At 45.4% G+C, this 18,262-nt stretch overlaps 1 protein-coding gene across 3 annotated transcripts in view; it reads right to left on the bottom strand.

Annotated features, from left to right (window-relative positions):
- Nucleotides 1-2,087: 2,087 nt before the first annotated feature.
- Nucleotides 2,088-18,262, bottom strand: part of RASGRP2 (RAS guanyl releasing protein 2) — a 62,644-nt gene continuing 46,469 nt past the window's right edge. For all 3 annotated transcript variants that reach the window (XM_034424358.2, XM_087880975.1, XM_034424361.2), the window contains 5 exons: nucleotides 13,935-14,076; nucleotides 12,207-12,243; nucleotides 10,606-10,764; nucleotides 5,658-5,758; nucleotides 2,088-2,346 (listed from right to left, as the gene is read on the bottom strand). In XM_034424358.2, the coding sequence (XP_034280249.1) occupies nucleotides 5,700-5,758; nucleotides 10,606-10,764; nucleotides 12,207-12,243; nucleotides 13,935-14,076 (397 nt within the window). In that variant the 3' untranslated portion in view covers nucleotides 2,088-2,346; nucleotides 5,658-5,699. The remainder of the gene's footprint in view (nucleotides 2,347-5,657; nucleotides 5,759-10,605; nucleotides 10,765-12,206; nucleotides 12,244-13,934; nucleotides 14,077-18,262) is intronic.

The raw sequence follows: 18,262 nt of genomic DNA, 5'->3' as shown, positions 1-18,262 counted from the left end.
CAACGGTGGCAAGAAAGGTTGTAAAAACCAGGCAAAACTCAGTTAACCCTGCCTTGCTTAGCAACAGAAATTTTGGGTTCAATTGTGGTCGTAAGTTGAGGACTACCTGTGTTGCTTTCTTTGCACCTTCTGAAACTTAGCTGATGGACTGAGGGCCCCATTAGTAACTGTGTTCCCACAATGGGCCCAATCAGGATAAGGCCCTTATGATTACATTAATAAGTTAAGCTTGGTTGGAGTTAACCTGGGTTATTTTTCTCCCAGGCATAGCATGACATGTAAAAAACAGTTTTTAGACGGTTACTGTATGGGCAGTTCACGAATACACACGTTAGTTCAGGAACTGGGTTGAAAGTCTTGTGTGAAGGTGACTATGGGACATTGGTGAAATTCAATTTTTTTTACTACCGGTTCTGTGGGCATGGCTTGGTGGGCGTGGCAGGGGAAGGATAATGTAAAATCTCCATTTCCACCCCACTCCAGGGGAAGGATACTGCAAAATCCCCATTCCCTCCCCATTCCAGGGAAGGGTATTACAAAATCTCCATTCCCACCCCACTCCAGGGGAAGGATACTGTAAAATCTCCATTCCCACCCCACTCCAGGGGAAGGATACTGCAAAATCCCCATTCCCTCCCCACTCCAGGGGAAGGATACTGCAAAATCCCCATTCTCTCCCCATTCCAGGGGAAGGATACTGCAAAATGCCCATTCCCTCCCCACTCTGGGGCCAGCCACAGGTGGTATTTGCCGGTTCTCCGAACTACTCAAAATTTCCCCTACCGGTTCTCCAGAACCTGTCAGAACCTGCTGGATTTCACCCCTGCTTTGGGATTTGAGTGACATACTAAAGCAGCTTTTCTCAAACTTACCAACTTTAAGATGGATGGACTTGAACTCCCGGAATTGTGGGCATTAAAGTCCATCCCTCTTAAAAGTTGCCAAGTTTTGAAACACTGGTCTAAATCAAGGAGGGTGTTTTGAGTGATTCCAATTCCAGCATTTCCATGGAGCAATTCCAGATGTATAGACTTCAACTCCCAGAAATCTCCACCCTAGCAATGCTGGTTGCGGAATTCTGGGACTTGAAGTCCATTCATCTTAAAAATGGCTAAGGTTGAGAAATGCTAATGCTAACCCGTGTCATCTTGCTCCAGGAACTAACTAATGAAGGGAGCCTTTAGTGATTCCCAAATTCCTTGACCCAGTTACAGGGTTTGTGTGCTCTGGAGACTGAACTCGGGTAGTGACTGGCTGTGTTTATAGTGGCAGTCAGGTAATTCCTAAATTAATTTTCCATATTCATTACAGGATGGGGAATGGGAGGTTAAATGGTGACACTGTGCTGGCAGAATCACTAGTAAAGATTTGTCAGCATAATGCAATTCTCTGACCTCGAGAACAATGGGCATTTTTAAAACACCGTGGAACAAAATTAGAATTTTCAGACTTATTTTTCAGTCATCAAAGGTCAAAGACCTCCAGCCTCATGACTAGATGGGGGCGCAACCCAGTGTTGGGTTTCAAAATTTTTTTACTACCGGTTCTGTGGGTGTGGCTTGGTGGCCGTGGCATGGTGGGTGTGGCAGGGGAAGGATACTGTAAAATCTCCATTCCCTCCCCAATCCAGGGGAAGGATATTGTAAAATCTCCATTCCCACCCCACTCCAGGGGAAGGTTACTGCAAAATCCCCATTTCCTCCCAATCAGCTGGGACTCGGGAGGCAGAGAATAGTTGGGGATGGGGCCAGTCAGAATTTTTCCTACCGGTTCTCCAAACTACTCAAAATTTCCGCTATTTTTCTCCAGAACTGGTCAGAACCTGCTGAAACCCACCTCTGGTGCAATCCCTTCCCTAATTCAAGCCTTCTTTTGCAAAATATATTACTTGTAGTGGTTTCTGCACTGAGAGGGGGTTGGAACAGATGATCTCTGTTGACCTTTCCTACAGTGTGAATCTATGACGCCGAACACATTTTTATTTTATTTTCAGGAGCGAAAACTTCCTTTTGCCAAAAACCTGCTAAAATGGGGGGAAACACAAAGCAGGGGAAAAAAAACAACCCAAATTTAAGAAGGAACGGAGGTATGGAGCAGGTGTCAAATTTATTCTTATTATTATTACATCTTTGAATCCAGTTCTTGGTACAAATATACACACGTTGCTAAAAGGCCTTGGGGGTGGGGCAGAAACCTCTCCAGATTTCCCTAGCCAAAGTGCTTTCAAAATGGAGAGGCCCCTTCCCCCGAAGGGCACGCCCCACTTAATTCAGGGGGACGACGACGTAGAAGAGACGAGGATTCACTGGCAGACCGGCTGTGGTCACTCAGAAGGACGAGGTGTTTCTGTGAAGACAAACCACAAGACGTTAAGTTGAAAGTGTGAGATTCAGGATCTCCAATTACAGGTATCCTTGACTTACGACCACAATTGGGACAGCAACGTTTGTCGCTAAGCGATTCAGCCTTTAAGTAAGTCATGCCCAGTTTTACAACCTTTTTGCCAGTTGTGAATTTTGGTCACCACACTATAAAAAAGAGGTTGAGACTCTAGAAAAAGTGCAGAGAAGAGCAACCAGGATGAGGAGGGGATTGGAGACTAAAACGGACGATGAACGGTTGCAGGAACTGGGCCTGGCTAGTCTAGAGAAGAGAAGGACCAGGGGAGACATGATAGCATCTTCCAATATTTGAGGGGCTGCCCCAGAGAGGTGGAAGGGGGTCAAGCTATTCTCCAAAGCACCCGAAGGCCAGACAAGGAAGAATGGATGGAAACTGATCAAGGAGATTTTCAACCTGGAAATAAAGAGGAATTTTCTGACAGTGAGAACAATCAACCCATGGAACAGAAGTTGCCTTTGGAAGTTGTGGTTGCTCCATCACTAGAGGCTTTCAAGAAAAGATTGGACTGCCATTTGTCAGAAATGGTGTAGGCAGGTCTCCTGCTTGAGCGGGGGGTTGGACTAGATGACCTATAAGGTCCCTTCCAACTCTGTTAATCTGTTAATTTTGCAAATGGCAATCACATGACCCTGGGATCCTACAAACACATTGTAAATACATGCCAGTTGCCAAATCACCCAAAATTTGACCATGAGGAGGCCAGGCTTGCTTAACGACCACATACTTCTCTTAACAACCTAGCGATACGCTCGACAATGACAGCAAAAAGGCTGTAAAGTCACTTAACCACATCGCTTAGTGATCAACATTCCAGGCTCAGTCATGGTCGTAAATTGAGGATCAGCTGTAGTAGTAGCAGTAATAATAATTATAATAGGAGGTAGCGGGTTTAGGGAATGGCCTTGAAGGACAGGAAGAAAAGCTGCAATGGTCAGAGAAGGGACTTGAGCCAGGCCAACGAAATACAGGTAGTCCTCAATTTATAACCATTAATTTAATGACCATTCAAAGTTACAAGGGGGACTGAAAAAAGCAAACTTATGATTATTGTTCTCATTTACGACCATCCCCACGCACGGTCACGTGATCAAAATACAGGCGCTTGGCAACTGATGTGTATTTCCACACCGTCGTAGTGTCCGAGATCCCCTTTTGCGACCTTCTGAGAAGCAACGTCCACGGGGAAGGCCAGATTCCCTTAACAACCAGATTACTAACTTCACAACGGCAGGGATTCCCTTAGCAACTGCGGCAAGGAAGGTGGTGAAACGGGAGAAAACTCACAGCTGTCTCGCTTAGCAAATGGAAAACACAACTGGGCTCAATTGTGACCTGTAACTTGAGAAAATATCTCAGGCAGGAGAGGCGAGAGAACCCAGGAATGAATGAATGGATCTATCTATCTATCTATCTATCTATCTATCTATCTATCTATCTATCTATCTATCTATCTATCTATTTGTCAACAAGTACAAGGAAACAAGTAACAGTATAGACATAGACATGGACCCATGAAATTTTTTTGGCACAAATAAAAGGAAATAAATAAGCAAAACATAGCCATAAACACATAAAATGAGTACATATAAATGGGGGCAGTAGGACAGGGACGGTAGGCACGCCGGTGCGCCTTATGCATACCCCCCCTTAGGGACCTCCTAAGAAATGTGAAAGGTCCACAGTAGACAGTTTAAGGTAAAAGGTATGGGGCAGTGGTGAAATGTAATATTTGTTACTACCGGTTCTGTGGGTGTGGCTTGGTGGGGGGGGGTGTAATATGACTGAGTGGGCGTGGCCAACTTTTTATTTTTAACTTTTAAAACCATTTGTAAAAAAAATGCTTTTAAAGCCTCTGACAATCCCAGCTGACTTGCCTGATCGGCAGAGGCTTTTTTTTTCCCTTTAAAAACATTTTTTCTATAACCTCTTCGGCTGAAGAGGTTGTAGAAAAAATGCTTTAAAAAGCCTCTGATGATCCCACCTGAGTCGTGCAATCATCAGAGGCTTTTTTTTTTACTTTTAAAAGCATTTTTTTCGGCCAAAGAGGTTGTAGAAAAATTTTTTTTTTAAAAAAAAGCCTCGTGATTGCGCGGCTCAGCTGGGCATGGTGGGGGGGCAGGGATTTTTGCTACCAGTTCTCCGAACCACCCCCCTCCATCGCTACTGGATCAGGTGATCCGGTCCAAACCGGGAGCATTTCACCCCTGGTACGGGGGTTAGAGAGACTAACAACAGGATCAGGTAGAATGTTCCAGACATTTAATACTCTATTGCAGAAGTCATATTTCCTACAATCAAGATTAGAGCAAATTACATTGAGTTTGAATCTATTGATAGCCCTTGTGTTATTACGGTTGAAATTACTCATTTACAGGTAGGACGTTTTGGTAAATAATCTTATGAACTAAGCTTAGGTCGGAACATAGATGGCGTAGATTGAGGCTATCCAGGCCTAAAATTTTAATCCTGGTGGGATAGGGAAGTTTATTTTGAGCCAAGGATTTGAGTCCTCTTCTAGTAAAATATTTCTGGACCCCTCTCTAAGGTATTGATGTCTGAAATACAGTGAGGGTTCCTGGCAGGTGAGCAGTATTCAAGGATAGGTCTGGCAAAGGTTTTGTATGCCCTAGTTCAGGGGTCAGCAACCTGCAGCTCTGGAGCCGCATGTGGCTCTTTCACCTCTCTGCTGCGGCTCCCTGTCACTCAAAATATGCATCACAACCGCCAATATGTGACACCCACTAGCATACGATTTATTGAGCTTTTCAGCCCCTGGTAGGCCAACCATAGATAAATCCAAGAAAAGAAAAGTTTCAGAAAAAAACAGAACGTTTAATTCAACTACATATGCTAATTTTGTGGCTGCTCATGGAATAGTCAGGCACAGGAAGGGTTTTTGTGGCTCCCGGTGTTTTCTTTTCTATGGGAAACGGGCCCAAATGGCTCTTTGAGTGTTTAAGGTTGCAGACCCCTTGCCCTATTTTGAAGTATAACGTTACCAGAGAGAAAACTTTGTAAAATAAGGTTGACAATTCTTACCGGTTCAGAAGTGCACGCGCCACGTTAAAACCAGGAAATAATGACACCCGGGCGGCGATTGCTATCGGATCGCCGAACCACAGGGAAAAATAGCTACCGGATTGGGTAATCCGGTCCGATCCGGGAGCATTTCCCCCCCCCAGTTTAGATCTTTTGAAATGAGTACCCCTAGGTCCTTGACAGAGTGTGAGTCCAAAATTGTTTGCAACTCTAACCTCATGCTTGAATTCCAGGCCGTCTGCTGTGCGGATCCTGTCTCATAGTTTCTCATCAAAAACCCCATCTTCCACCGCCTGTACATCTTCCTCCTGGATTTCTGAAATAAAAACAGATCTGGGGTAAGTCGAATGCAAACGGAAAGAGATTTTTGTTCCTCTTCCTTCCGGCCTCCAACATACCATTCATATGGCACCTTTAACCTGATTTCCAATTATAACCCATTTGCTGGCCTCAAATGAAGCCAGAAAACTGGCCAAGCTGTAGAACAATAAACCAAGGTTAACCTCTAGCCAGGTTGGCCTGCCATGCATATCCGTCCGATATCTTTTACTTGGTTGACTATGTTGAGACAACATTCTGGCTTGATCCCTAGATGAGGTGAGCACACTCTGGAATGGTGATTGGCACCACAACCCACCTGTGAGAATTCCCCACAATTATCTTCTCTTATGTGCGAAGAGAATAGAGGGACGCGGTAGCTCAGTGGCTTAAGATGCTAAGCTTGTCGATCGAAAGATCGGTTCGAATCCCTAGTGCTGCCGTGTAATGAGGTGAGCTCCCGTGACTTGTCCCAGCTTCTGCCAACCTAACAGTTCGAAAGCAGGTAAAAAATGCAAGTAGAAAAATAGGGACCACCTTTGGTGGGAAGGGAACAACGCCTTTGGCGTTGAGTCATGCCGGCCACATGACCACGGAGACGTCTTCGGATAGCGCTGGCTCTTCGGCTTTGAAACGGATATGAGCACTGCCCCCTAGAGTCGGGAACAACTAGCACATATGTGCGAGGGGAACCTTTACCTTTACCTTATGTGCAAAGAAAAGCAACTTCCCTGGACTGAATCAGAAGATGGAGGGCAGGGTTTCTCAAACCTTGGTAAGATGGGTGGACTACAACTCCCAGAATTCTCCAGAGGGCATGGGAGATGAAGTCCATGCAACTTAAAGCATGTGGGCTGGGGAATTGTGGGAGCTTCATCACTTGAGACTTTCAGGAAGAGGCTGGACTGCCATCTGTCAGAAATGGTATAAGGTCTGCTTGAGCAGGGGGTTGGACTAGATGACCTACAAGGTCCCTTCCAACTCTGTTAATCTGTTAATGACATCTTAAAAGTACAGGTAGTCCTCAATTTATGACCACAATTGCACCCAATATTTGTGTTACTAAGTGAGATGGCTGTTAAGTGAGCTTTGCCCCATTTTACGACATTTCTTGCCACCGTTGTTAAGTGAATCATTGCAGGTGCCAAGTTATTAACATGGCTGTTAAGTGAATCTGGCTTCCCCATTGATTTTGCTTGTCAGAAGGTCGCAAAAGGGGATGACGTGACCCCAGGACAATGCGACCGTCATAAATTTGAGTTAGTTGAACTTTAATCACGTGACCTTGAAGAGGCTGCGGTGGTCGCAAGTGTGAAAAATGGTCATAAGTCATTTTTTTCCAGTGCCGTTGTAACTTCAAACGGTCACTAAGTGAATTGTCGTACGTCGAGGACTACCTGTGTATTGTTACTGTCCTGATAAGTTAGTAACACGGCTATAAAGAGAACCTGGCTTCCCCCTTGGCCTGCGGGAAGGTCGCAAAACGGGATTGTCACATCACTCTGGGACACGTGCAAAGTGCAACCATCGTAAATACAAATCAGTTGCGAAACGTCTGAGTTTTGATCTCGCAAAATTCCTTGGGGGATGCTGCAACGGTCGTCAGTGTGAAAAATGATCATAAGTCACTTTTCCCAGTGCTGTTGTAACTCTGCATGGTCACTAAAGGAACTGTTGTAAGTCGAGGACTATGTGTATGCTTGCTGGGGAATTCTGGGAGTTGAAGTCCACACAGCTGAAAGTTTAAGTACACAAACTCTTGTGTAGGGAAATATACAAAGGAAAGCTGGATATTTTCTCTCCCCGTCTTTCTTTGGACAGCAGAGGGCGGTGTTTTACTACAATTCAAGCATCGAACACTTATCGCCAGTCACCTGGAAATCCTGCTTCTTGACTACCTGGGCTGGCACAACTAATCATGGCTAGTTTTATAGCATAGCATAGCATAGCATAGCATAGCATATAGAATAGGTTTCAGAATGGAATAGAATAGAATAGAATAGAATAGAATAGAATAGAATAGAATAGAATAGAATAGAATAGAATAGAATAGCATAACAGAGTTGGAAGGGACCTTAGAGGTCTTCTAGTCCAACCCCCTGCCCAGGCAGGAAACCCTACACCACTTCAGATAAATGGTTATCCAACATCTTCTTAAAAATTTCCAGTGTTGCAGCATTCACAACTTCTGCCGGCAAGTTGTTCCACTTATTAATTGTCCTAACTATCAGGAAATTTCTCCTTAGTTCTAAATTGCTTCTTGATGAGTTTCCATCCGTTGCTTCTTGTCCTGCCCTCAAGTGCTTTGGAGAATAGCTTGACTCCCTCTTCTTTGGGGCAGCCCCTGAGATATTGGAACTCTGCTATCATGTCTCTCCTAGTCCTTCTCTCCATTAAACTAGACATACCCAGTTCCTGCAACCGTTCTTCCTATGTTTTAGCCTCCAGTCCCCTAATCCTCTTTGTTGCTCTTCTCTGCACTCTTTCTAGAGTCTCCACATCTTTTTTACATCGTGGCGACCAAAACTGGATGCAATGTTCCAAGTGTGGCCTTCCCAAGGCCTTATAAAGTGGTATTAACACTTCACGTGATCTTGATTCTATCCCTCTGTTGATGCAGCCCAGAACTGTGTTGGCTTTTTTGGCAGCTGCAGCACCCGGCTGGCTCCTATTTAAACGGTTGTCCACTAGGACTCCAAGATCCCTCTCACAGTTATCTGGGTTAGTGACACAATGGCATGGTGCCTTGCAGGAGGAGGCCCACCCTGTTTGGTTATGCATTGGTTTGATTTTTTTTATGGCTGCCCACTTGTCAAGCAATAGCAATCACAACAGACCTAAGCAACTTCAGCTTCACAAACAGAGACATTTTAGATGAAAGTGTGGTGTTTTTTTTTTTTTCTGGGTTTGTGGCGGCTTTTCTCCAACCACCAATTTGCAGCCAGAAAAATAGATGTAAATGGAAATTACAGGGTGATTGCATCAGTACTAACAAGCGTAGTCTTTTAGCCTTAAGAGTTATGATATTCGCGTAAATGAGTATGTTCTTTTATTCTGCTCTTTGGCCCTTTTGTTCTAATCAAATTGTTAAGCTGATCGGAATGTTGTATTGCTCAAAATAAATTGTTGGATTTGACTTGATTCAATTACCATTATCTGGAATCCTGAACAAAATCATTTGTCTATGTTTGCTCAAGATGCCAAAACACTCATTAACCAGGCCTAGATGAGTTTTCACAACTTTCTAAAACTCATACACACAATGGGTGCAGAAGTGAGTTTCAGCAGGTTCTGACCAGTTCTGGAGAACCGGTAGAGGAAATTTTGAGTAGTTCGGAGAACCGGTAGTAAAATTTCTGACTGGCTCCACCCCAGGGATGAAATCTAAAATTTGTCACAGCTGGCTGGGGAATTCTGGGAGTTGACATCCAATCCTCTTAAAGTTAATGAGGTTGAGAAACCCTGGTCTGAAGGAAACAGCTGTCAGGAAACCTGCTGGTACGTTATCAAGGAAGGAAGTCAATTTGACTCACAGGGTGAGGCCACGACAACGCAGTGATGTCGAAAACCGCTTGTGGTCTCCCCTTTGTCCAAAGGGACAAGTGTTAAAAAATAAAAAGTGGTCTGCCGCAGGATAGATACCGGAAAAGGCAGGCTTGCGTGCCAAAAGCAAACAGGCAAATCCAAAATTGCAAAGAAGGAGACGGTCATCAGTGGCGGAAAATATAAAATAATCCAGGAAAGCTGTAAATTAGAGGCAGGCGGGTGGGCAGCAATTTTATTCAGCCCGGGAAAAGAGAGCGATTTTGCAAAGAGGAAAGAGCAGCAATTTTCTCTCTTGTGCCCCAATTCAATTTGGTTTGTTCTTTATTAAGGTTGCCGGCCTCTTTGCCCCGGGTGGAATTTTTATCCATTCGGCTCAAGTATGACAAACAATAAACGCCACGCGTGCGAAATTCTCAATTTTTTACTTTCTGATGCTCTCTCTCTCTCCCTCCTTGGCTGCCGGGTCATTCAACTCTCGGTCTCAAGAAAAAGATTTGAGAATCCTGCATAAGTTGCAGAAGTGGGTGAAAAGGAAGACTGGAGAGGTGTTATTTTCACACTGCGAGATGCTTGGTGCCTTGAAATCCTGCCCCGATTGTTTTAATGCTTTGTGGGCTGGTTGAGTTTTTTTGAGGTTGTTTTGAGGTTGAGGTTTTGAGGGGTGGGCTCGGGTGAAATGCTCCCAGTTTGGACCGGATCACCCGATCCAGTAGCGATGGAGGCGAGTGGTTCAGAGAACTGGTAGTAAAAATCCCTGCCCACCCCCACCCCCCCACGCAAGCCCAGCTGAGCCGCACAATCATCAGAGGCTTTTTTTCTTTTAAATACCTCTGACGATCCAAGCTTTTTAAAAAAGCCTCTGCCGATCAGGCAACTCAGCTGGGATCGTCAGAGCCTTTTGAAAGCATTTTTTTACAACCTCTTCGCCGAAGAGCTTTGAGGCTTGAGGTTGTTGAACAGAGGAGGGGTGGGACTGCTGGGATATCGCAGGGATTTGGGAGAACCTCTAGCTAAGATTCTGTGCAGTTTGGAGAACCTCCAAATCCCACTTCTGACTGTCCCCACCCACCTTTCCCCTTCCCGGAGTCCCCACGCGGCCCGTTTTGGATGCAGGTAAGTGCAGTGCAAAAAAACAGCCAAGCTCAGAGAGCATCAAGGATCCCACAATCCTCCTTCTTCTCTTCCAATCCCACTCCCTTCTAACTCTGATGTTGTTACATAGTCAGGTCATGAAATCAAGCTCAGAGAGCATCAAGGTACCCTGAGCTACAAATATCCTCTTCTATTGGCTGATCATACCTGTATGTCGCAGGGAAGTCCGGCCAGGACGAGGCAGCGAGAAACTAAAGGACCGGGCTGGTAGGGATACCGATCCGTCAAGGCTGATGCTCTTGGCGCGTTTGCGGCACTCAACCGAAAGCAAATCCCGGCACTGTTTGTGGCAGTTCACCCCGCAGGCTGGGAGGAAGGAGAAAAAAAAAGAGTTTGAAGAAAACCAGCATCAAACTTACAGCCCAGCAGTTTCAACCCTGGAGAACTTCCCGATGGATAGATCTCAACTCCCAGAATTCTCGGTGCCTGGGGAATTCTGGGAACTGAGGCCAATGCATGTTCAAGTCGTCCTCGACTTACGACCACAACTGTGCCCGAACTTTCTGCTGTTAAAATGAGATGGTTGTTGCTTGTGAACTGTTGGCCCCGTTTTATGATCTTTCTTGGCACCGTTCTTAAGTGGATTACTGCAGTTGTTAAATTAGTAATGCGGTTCTTAAAATGAATTGGAATGAATTACCTACTGAGCTCCAGACGGTTCCTGATCTCCGCTCCTTCTGTCGGGACTTGAAGACTTGGCTTTTCAAACAAATAGGCTGAGACTGATTCCGGGCTTTATTATTTACTACTAATTAATTATTTGGATTAAATTATGATTTTATTGTACTTGTTTCTTAACTTGTGTTCGCCACCCTGAGTCCTTCGGGAGAATGGCGGCATATAAATACATGTAATAAATAAATAAATAAATCTGGCTTCTCCATTGTTTTTGCTTGTCAGAAGGTCGCAACGGGTAATCACATAATTCTAGGACACTATGTTTTAATTTTGATCACATGGCCATGGGGGATGCTGCAACCATCATAAGTGTGGAAAAACAGCCATAAGTCACTTTTTTCAGTGCTGTTGTATTTTAAAGATGAACAAAGTTGGAAGGGACCTTGTAGGTCATCTAGTCCAACCCCCCACCTACCCAGGAGACCCTACATCATTTTTGACAGATGGCAGTCCAGTCTCTTCTTGAAAGCTTCCAGTGATGAAGCTCCCAGAACTTCTGAAGGCAACTTCTGTTCCATGGGTTGATTGTTCTCACTCTCAGGAAATTTCTCCTTATTTCCAGGTTGAATCTCTCCTTGGTCAGTTTCCATCCATTCTTCCTTGTCTGGCCTTCAGGTGCCTTGGAAAATAGCTTGACCCCTTCCTCCTCTCTGGGGCAGCCCCTCAAATATTGAAACATTGCTATCATGTCTCCCCTGATCCTTCTCTTCACTAGACCAGCCATGCCCAGTTCCTGTAACCGTTGTAACTTTGAACAGTCACTAAACAAGTCACTGTTATAAGTCTAGGACTACCTGTATAGCACAAAATTGCAGAGTCGCTTCAGCAGCGAGATTGTTGGCGTGTGAATTTAATACCTAAAAAATGAATACATTTCAACTCCCAGAATTCTTACCATGTTTCCCCAAAAATAAGACCCTGTCTTATATTTTTGGGGGGGAAACAGGGTAGCAAAGTCCATGTTAGTTAGGTAGGAATTCTGAGAGTTGAAATTTGCACAGTTGAAAGAGATCATCCAGAGAGTTGCTGCTAAAATGATAGGGAGACTAGTGAAAATGTCTCCAAATTACCTCGACATTTTAGTCCTTGCTTGTAGAGGCCAATGATCTGGAAAGAGAAGGAGAGAGATTAATTGTGGATGCAACAAATTGTGGACTTTTTTTTTTTTAATGGTTCAAGAGCTTGGCTTCAAATGTAGAAAAATCAGTTTTCCTAAATATTTGCATACTGAGTCAAAGTCCCTTATTCATTCCCTTAATGCAGAATTTCTCAACTGTGGCAACTTTAAAATGTGTGGCCTTCAACTCCCAGAATTCCCCAGAGTTGAAGTCCGAACATCTTAAAGCTGCCAAGGTTGAGAAACACCGTTCTTACACTCGAATACTACTGAAGTTAAGTTAAATTTCCCTCGGTGACTGATTAAAAGTCTGCCACCTGAAGCAAATCTATTGGGGAAGATCTTTGGTTCGCTTCATTTTGCTAGACAGATTCTCCTCCATCCTTAAAAAAAAATAAAACCCTGAATTAATGAGGATTTGGTATTTCTTTAACAAATTGGGCCTTGTTAAAATCTTGATTTGAATTTAACCAGAGGATTTGGGATTTAGGGAGCTAAAAATTGTTTCAGGATTTTCTTGCAGTTTTAAACATTATTTTATTATATTGTTCATCTTTTTCTTGTTATTGGTCTTAAAAACCATAAATAAACGTGGATTGATTAGAAGAGGCAGCAGACCAGTTTGAAACATAACTCTTAATCTTATATGTTAAAAAATTAAATCAAGGAGGTTAATGATAAAGGTAAAATCAACTATGAGATGAACTAACTCCCAGTAGCTAACGGACATGTCTGTACAGTATAATTTTCTTGGTGGCCATCACAAAATCATGGAGTTGAAAGGAACCCCAAAAATGTTTTTCAGACTTGGCTACTTTAACAAGGATGGATTTCAACTCTCAAAATTCCCTCGCTAGCAGGCTCGAATATGTGTGAACTTTTAACTCCCAGAATTCCCTTGCCAGCGAGTTTTAAGAGGACTTTAACTCGTTTAATCTCAGGGTGTTCTCTCAAATAGTCTATTAAAAAGTTCTCTGACCAAGCTGACACACTTTCTCTCAGTCTCTTCCGTTCCGGAGCTGTCCCAACTTCAGCAGCTTAATGGCTGCCTCTTCAACCGCCGGAAAAACGGGCTTCTCCTGGATCAACCAGGGACTTTGCGATGTCCCTGGGATCGACATCCCAGGACCCGGTTTGTGGGGGCAATAAGCTGACTTTGTATAAAAAAAAACACCACTTGGGGGGGCCCGAAAGCCCTACTAAGCAGATATATACAAAAGTATGAAGGCTATTGCTTAACGCATTGTAAGCCGCCCTGAGTCTCCAGAAAAGGGCAGCATATAAATCGAACCAATAAACAAACAAACAAACAAACAAACAAACGGTATGTGCCCTCCACTATCACCGTCTCTACGGGACGGTGAGGTCCACACAGGACCATCCAGCGGCAAAGATATCGACGGTGATCCTGGAGCTACAGGATTGTCCATCATCCCGTCGCGACGTCAGCTCCGCCCTCAGTGCTGGGTGAATTCTGGGAGTTGATGTCCATCCATCTTAGAGCTGTCAAGTTAGGAACTGCTGCTTTAAAGCAATAAGACGCTGGCCGGAGCATTCGGGGAGTTGAAGTCCACAGATCTTTACAGTAGCCAAGTTAGAGAAAGCCTGATGGGCTTCCTTGCTCCAATCTAGCTGGTCCCAGGCACTGTTGCAATCACACAAGGGTAGGAAATCAACTCACCAAGCCCTTGCAGTGACGGCAAGCGACTGGGCGCAGGAAGGTAGTCTCGTTGAAGTTGTGGACGAAGCCCATCTTCCCGTTCAGCTCCAAGCTGGACTTCATGAAGTAGGACACCATCTCTTCTCGACTGATGCAACCGTCTCTGTTGGGCAGGAAAGGCCATTAACAGGCGGGTGGGTCATTTGTGTCCCAAACAAGAGCCTTTAGCTGTGTTGGACTACAACTCCCAACGTTCTCAAACATGGGTGCTGTAGGCCAAGGTCTCTAGAGGAAACCCTGTTGTCCCAGGATATGAGCAGTGGTGGGATTCAGCCAGTTCGCACCTATTCGGGAGAACCGGTTGTTAACTTTCTAAGCAGTTCGAAGAACTGGTTGTTGGAAGAAATATTTTCACCACCACCACCACTTTAAGGGCTAATCCTGTAAGGAAGGCAGGAAGGAAACATTCTGCTGTTGTTTCTAGCCTAATCTTTATTGCCCTGCTTACAGAAACTGCCTCTGGTTAACCCTTATTACATTGTAACAGCTAAGGCGAAGTGCCCATTGACGTGAGTAATGTTGAGTTGGCCACGCCCACACGGTCATATGACCACCAAGCCATGCCTACCCAGCTGGTCATTAGGGCAGAGAACCGGTTGTTAAATTATTTGAATCCCACCACTGGATATGACCATCTTTGAAGGACAGCCATTCAAATCCCAAGGCTTCGTTGAGTCGTTACGCCGTTAAAAGAATTCATTTTTAAAACTCATTTTTAACCCAAAAGACCCCCCAGATCGGAGCAACGTAAGAACTCCTGCCTCCAGGAGTTCACACATGCAAAGGGAAGATGGAGGAAAGAGGAAAAGAGAAAACTGTTCTTTGGACAATAAAATCTCCATATTTAGCAGTGGTGTATTTTAGAAATATCCCATATAATAAATACCAAGGCAGCTTTTACCATCATGCTGATATTGTAAGGCTGTTTGTCATATACAGCCAGTCCAGTGGTGGGTTTCAATTTTTTTTACCACCGGTTCTGTGGGCGTGGCTTGGTGGGCATGGTGTGGTGTGGCTTGATGGGCGTGGCAGGGGAAGGATACTGCAAAATCTCCATTCCCTCCCCACTCTGGGACCAACCAGATGTGGTATTTGCCGGTTCTCCAAACTACTCAAATTTTCTGCTACTAGTTCTCCTGAACCTGTCAGAACCTGCTGGATTTCACCCCTGCCCCATTTTCTCCCCACTCCTAGGGGAAGGATATTGCAAAATCTCCATTCCCTCCCCACTCTGGGACCAACCAGAGGTGGCATTTCCCGGTTCTCCGAACTACTCAAATTTTCCGCTACTGGTTCTCCAGAACCTGTCAGAACCTGCTGGATTTCACCCCTGGCCCATCTATTCTCCAAAGCACCAAGAAGGCCAGAGAAGAAGCAACAGACGGAAACTAATCAAAAAGAGAAGCAATTTAGAAATAAGAACTAAAGAGACCGTGAGAACAATTAACCAGTGAAACATCTTCCCTCCAGAAGTTGCAGTAGCTGCTCCAACACTGAAAGTTTTTAAGCAGAGACTGGACGTCCATTCGTTTCTCCATCAATGTTTTTTTTTTAGAAAGAATTTGGACAGTCACCTGTCTGAAATGGTACAGGGTCTCCTGCTCGAACGGGGGTGGGTGGGTGTTGGATTAGTTCAGGGCTCACCAAACTTTCGGACCTCAGGGACCACTAAATTCATAATTTTAAATCCCACGGACTACTAATATGATCTGCCTAAAGACCAGCTGGGTGGGCGTGGCAAGGTGGTCGTGTGACTGGGTGGGTGGGGCCAACGCAATGTTACTCACGTCGAGGTGCACCTTGCCAGCCTCTACTCGCTACTCCTCGCCTGCCCACCCGGGCTCCTTAGGGCCCCAACAGGAAGCAGTTGTTGGAGCTAAGCATCCACCACGAGAAAGAGTTGGCAAAACAGCTCAGTTCAAATTGGATCTGACTGAGAAGGAGGCTTAACAGAAGCACCTCACTGAGGACTAGGAGCATAGGCTTTCCAAGCAGAGGGAAGACCTGCGGGAGTGCAAGGCCAGGTACCGGCACCTGGAGGCTCAGCGGGCTGAGATGGTTAGCCAGTTCCAGGCCATGAGGCAGTCCCACTGGAACGAGGCCCTCCGGCTCTTTGCCACCAGCGGCTCTTCCCTCCAGCCTTCGCCCAAAGCCCCCCACCAGGAGGCTGAAGCCGACCCCGAGTTGGAATTTCTGCCCCCCTCCGACCCACACAAAAAGATCCCAAAGGGGGAGACTCTCTGCAGCAACACAAGCGTTCATTGCACGTATCCGTCCCAGGGGCCGTAGTTTGAGGACCCCTGATTTAGTGCAATATAAAAAATGCAAATAATTTTTCTGGGGACCACCAAAAATTTCTCACGGACCACCAGTTGGTGACCGCTGGTGACCACGGACCGCTGGACCAGTTGGTGACCTCCAAGGTTACTCTTATTGTATGTCATATGCTAGCTACAATGCAGATGTACAACCTCTGGATCATTGTATCTCCGGCCAGCCATTGCCTCTTTCCTGCCACATGCCTCCTATCCTTGGAACATCCTGTTAACATAAAACAGACACGACAAATTTCCCCCTGCGCCCTTCTCCCACTATCCTTCCTCAGGATCCTGTGTGAGGTTTTGTTTTTGCTCTTTTCCTGTTTTTATCTTTTTGGGTAGCTTGCAGGCAGTACTTTTTTTCTTCTTTTTTTTTCTAAAAAGCATTTTTGTTTCTTGCAGAAACCGCAGGGCATGCCTGCCGACAAATATTTTTAGTCGATGAAAGCAAGGTCAGGCAGAGGAAATAAAAAAAGGAGAAGAAAAAACACCCTTTGGGCTCTTCCCTTCCCTTTTCGACTGTTGAAGAATCCTAGAGAGCTCTAAAGTTTGCTCAACTTTTTGGAAAACCAGGGCACATTTTAGTCCTGAGATGGAGGCTTTTCACCCCCACATACATTTGCTTTAAGCTAATTTTAAGCTTGGGAGAAATTATGATGGGGTATGAGCAGGCATTGTTTAAAGCAAATGTATGGGGAAACAAATCTCTTTTTTTTTCCCCATGCAAAATCCAATGGGCTGCAGGCCCCTTTTAGAAATGCCTCCATCTCCGGACTAAAATCTGCACTGGAGACCAGAAAACTGTCGTGGCTTGGTGGGCATGGCAGGGGAAGGATACTGCAAAATCTCCATTCCCTCCCCATTCCTGGGGAAGGATACTGCAAAATCCCCATTCCCTCCCCATTCTGGGGCCAGCCAGAGGTGGTATTTGCCAGTTCTCCAAACTGCTCAAAATTTCCACTACCGGTTCTCCAGAACCTGCTGGATTTCACCCCTGCTTTGGATAACAGAGTCTCCATGTTCAGCAGCAGTATATCTTAGGATATACTGTAAAGGTTCCCCTCGCACATATGTGCTAGTCGTTCCCGACTCTGGGGGGCAGTGCTCATCTCCGTTTCAAAGCCGAAGAGCCAGTGTTGTCCGAAGACGTCTCCGTGGTCATGTGGCCGGCATGACTCAACGCCAAAGGCGCACGGAACGCTGTTCCCTTCTCACCAAAGGGGGTCCCTATTTTTCTACTTGCATTTTTTTTTACGTGCATTCGAACTGCTAGGTTGGCAGAAGCTGGGATAAGTCACGGGAGCTTACCCCGTTATGCGACACCAGGGATTCGAACCACTGAACTGCCGACCTTTCGATCGACAAGCTCAGCGTCTTAGCCACTGAACCACCGCGTCCCTTAGGAGTATCCTATAATAAATATCAGGGTATGATATTTTCCCTTTTTACAAGGTACCAATTTAGAAAAAGGAAGGTCCCAAACCTCAGTAACCATACAGGTAGTGAACAGATGTTGTCAAAAAGCCCCACCTATTTTCCCCCACTTTTCCCCACACCCTTCTGACCTGGGGTGTGGGGGGAAACGCTCCTCCCGGAAACCCACAAAGACCAACCGAGAGAATGGCAGGGCGCGGTAGCCCAGCCGGAGCTGAAGAGCACCAAATAAGGAGCGATGCATCTGTCTGAGAAGCAAAACTCGCCTTGCTTGTTTCCGTCTCCCCAGTTGAGATCCGAATTCAAAGGCAGAGGCGGCTGAGCGCCTGGGTTCACTCCCAAGAGATGGAGAGCATTGCCAGGACATATTTTGGCTCCAGCATTCAAGCCTTTAAATGGGACACAATCTTCATCCCTGCCCATTTTTTCCCTCCTTTCCTCAGAGACGCAGCAAATCTCTGGGACACGTCGTTCGCCCGACGCAGAAGGAGAAACAGATGCCGATAAAAAGAACTTTAAAATGCCCCTAGTTTGATG

The sequence above is a fragment of the Pantherophis guttatus genome, chromosome 18, assembly GCF_059756535.1.
Source record: "Pantherophis guttatus breed Tessera chromosome 18, ASM5975653v1, whole genome shotgun sequence".
NCBI classification, from domain to species: Eukaryota; Metazoa; Chordata; class Lepidosauria; order Squamata; family Colubridae; genus Pantherophis; species Pantherophis guttatus.
The sequence above is the reverse complement of the archived record's forward strand: the minus strand, read 5'-3'. Positions and strand labels throughout refer to the sequence as shown.